General features: G+C 37.1%; 1 protein-coding gene across 1 annotated transcript; it reads right to left on the bottom strand.

The window, feature by feature from the left end:
- Positions 1–308: 308 nt before the first annotated feature.
- On the bottom strand, positions 309–1,836 carry LOC110788965 (metalloendoproteinase 4-MMP). Its single transcript, XM_021993603.2, has 2 exons — positions 1,436–1,836; positions 309–1,226 (listed from the first exon to the last, which is right to left on the bottom strand). The coding sequence occupies exons 1-2, from the start codon at positions 1,773–1,775 to the stop codon at positions 463–465; spliced, it is 1,104 nt and encodes a 367-aa protein (XP_021849295.1). The 5' UTR covers positions 1,776–1,836; the 3' UTR covers positions 309–462.
- Between the last annotated feature and the right edge of the window lie 210 nt (positions 1,837–2,046).

Below are 2,046 nucleotides of genomic sequence, written 5' to 3'. Positions count from 1 at the left end.
GGTAGCGGGTAGCGGTTAAGTAGTGGGTAGCGATTTGAGTAACGGGTAACGGTGAATGGTAGCGGGTAACGGTTAGCTGTCAAAGTAGCGGGTAACTGATATGTGTGTTCGGTAAAAGTAGCGGTTGACTTTCTAAAATAGAATAAAAGGTAGAATATTATTTAAAACATTATTATAAATTTGTCAAAAGCTACCCGCTACCTTAAAAACTATTAATTTTAACGTTTGACAAAAGCTACCTAAACGCTACCTCTACCGCTAATATTATCTGTTTTTAATCAACGCGGATTTATTTTTGAAAACCTTCATAAATATTCATAATACGTGGTCACTTATATTAATTCTAAGGTAATTCTTACTTGATTTTCCAATGTGGAACTTGGGTAGACATAGCAACATCCTGTGTATAATATGGAATATATATTTACATATGATAAAGTTCATTGAACAAAAAAGAAAGGATCATAGATAGAGGTTTATAATTGAAATCACCAAGCAAGAAGCTAGTATGTGTGGTAACCCTTGAATCGAATGAATGGATCGAGAAGAAGAAGAAGAAGTCTCGGATTCTAACAAAGACCCGATAGTAAAATTCGGGTTAGAACCGTAAAGATATTGAACTCCCTCAATATCATCAAACCTCAACTTTAGTTTCTTCTCTCTTGGTTTGAGACTTGGGTACATGACTGATTCCTTAATATTACTATGAGCCAACCCTAACAAATGACCGATTTCATGTAACGCAACGGACTCCAAATCAACAGCCACATTCGACTTCTCCTTGTCGAAATCGACCGTCCATCTTTCCGCCGCGTCAAGGTGGAATCTTCCATTTTCCGGCGAAAATGCATGGGCTAACACCCCTAACACCCCATCAAAAGGCTCTCCGTCGCCATGATCACCGTTGTAAAACCCTATTTTTATGTCTGCAACGCCGAGATCTCGAGTTTCAACGAACTTAACAGGAATAACTGATTCCCATTTTGTAAAAGCGCGCTCAAATGCGCCTTTTATATCACGCAAGCTCAAGTAAGAGATCAAGTCGTCTAGGGAAAATGCGTACGTAAGAGTCATAGGTACTTGACGGTTCCACCTTGGTCTCCCCGGAAAATATAGGTAGTGTTGACTCCAATGAAATGAAGATGACCTCTTCTTCATAATATTGGGGTCCGGAATGCCACACCTAGGTGACATGATCATAGAAAGCGTCACAGGATCAAGAGTACCTATAACACACCAGGTAGACCATAATTACGTATAAGTAAAAATTATATAAAGTTCATATTTAAAATCCTTGCATTGATACGGGTTTAACAAAATCTCATTTGACTATGTTTTTTCTTACCTAATGGTGAAAGAAATATTATCAAAGTTGATTAGTAAACAATGTATTGTGAAACTTAGGTTGTAAAAAGCGTTACAGAATCAAAAGTACCTGTAACAGGTAGACCGTAATTTTGTTGGTAACGAGTTACAACGTGTTCTAAGTGGTCGTCAAATTCGTTGTTGAAATTAGCTACCTTCGTATCCTTTCCAAGTAGAGGGTGGTAGTAACCAAAACGTTGGAAGTAAGTCTTGAGCTCGGCTATGTCTTCAACGCGATTCCCTTTCCTAGCATTCACAAGTTTACCGAACTTATGCCATGCGTGAGGCCGGTGTTTATGGTGACCTTGACGAGAAGGTGATTGTTTCATGGTATTACATGATAAGGATCGAGTAAAAACAAGAGAGAAAAGGAGCAAGAGAGGCAAAGAATGGATGAGAAATGAGAACATGATGGTAACAATTAATCTTTGTAGGAAGCTAAGGTAGAAAATGTACAAGTTTGTATATACTTAAGTTTATTGTGAGTGGGTAAACTACTTTTATACATTTTGTAGATCTTCACTACTAACTCCCATTAGTCAACACTTAATGAGTTAATTATAACTAACTCTCTAAGTTATAACTAATTAACAATAGATTTTAATGGATTAGTCAATTTTGCTTGAAAACGGTCCAAATTTTATTGACCAACTATATTATTTGGTAGTTGAGGGTTCCTAA

Source organism: Spinacia oleracea, chromosome 2, assembly GCF_020520425.1.
Source record: "Spinacia oleracea cultivar Varoflay chromosome 2, BTI_SOV_V1, whole genome shotgun sequence".
NCBI lineage: Eukaryota > Viridiplantae > Streptophyta > Magnoliopsida > Caryophyllales > Amaranthaceae > Spinacia > Spinacia oleracea.
The sequence above is the reverse complement of the archived record's forward strand: the minus strand, read 5'-3'. Positions and strand labels throughout refer to the sequence as shown.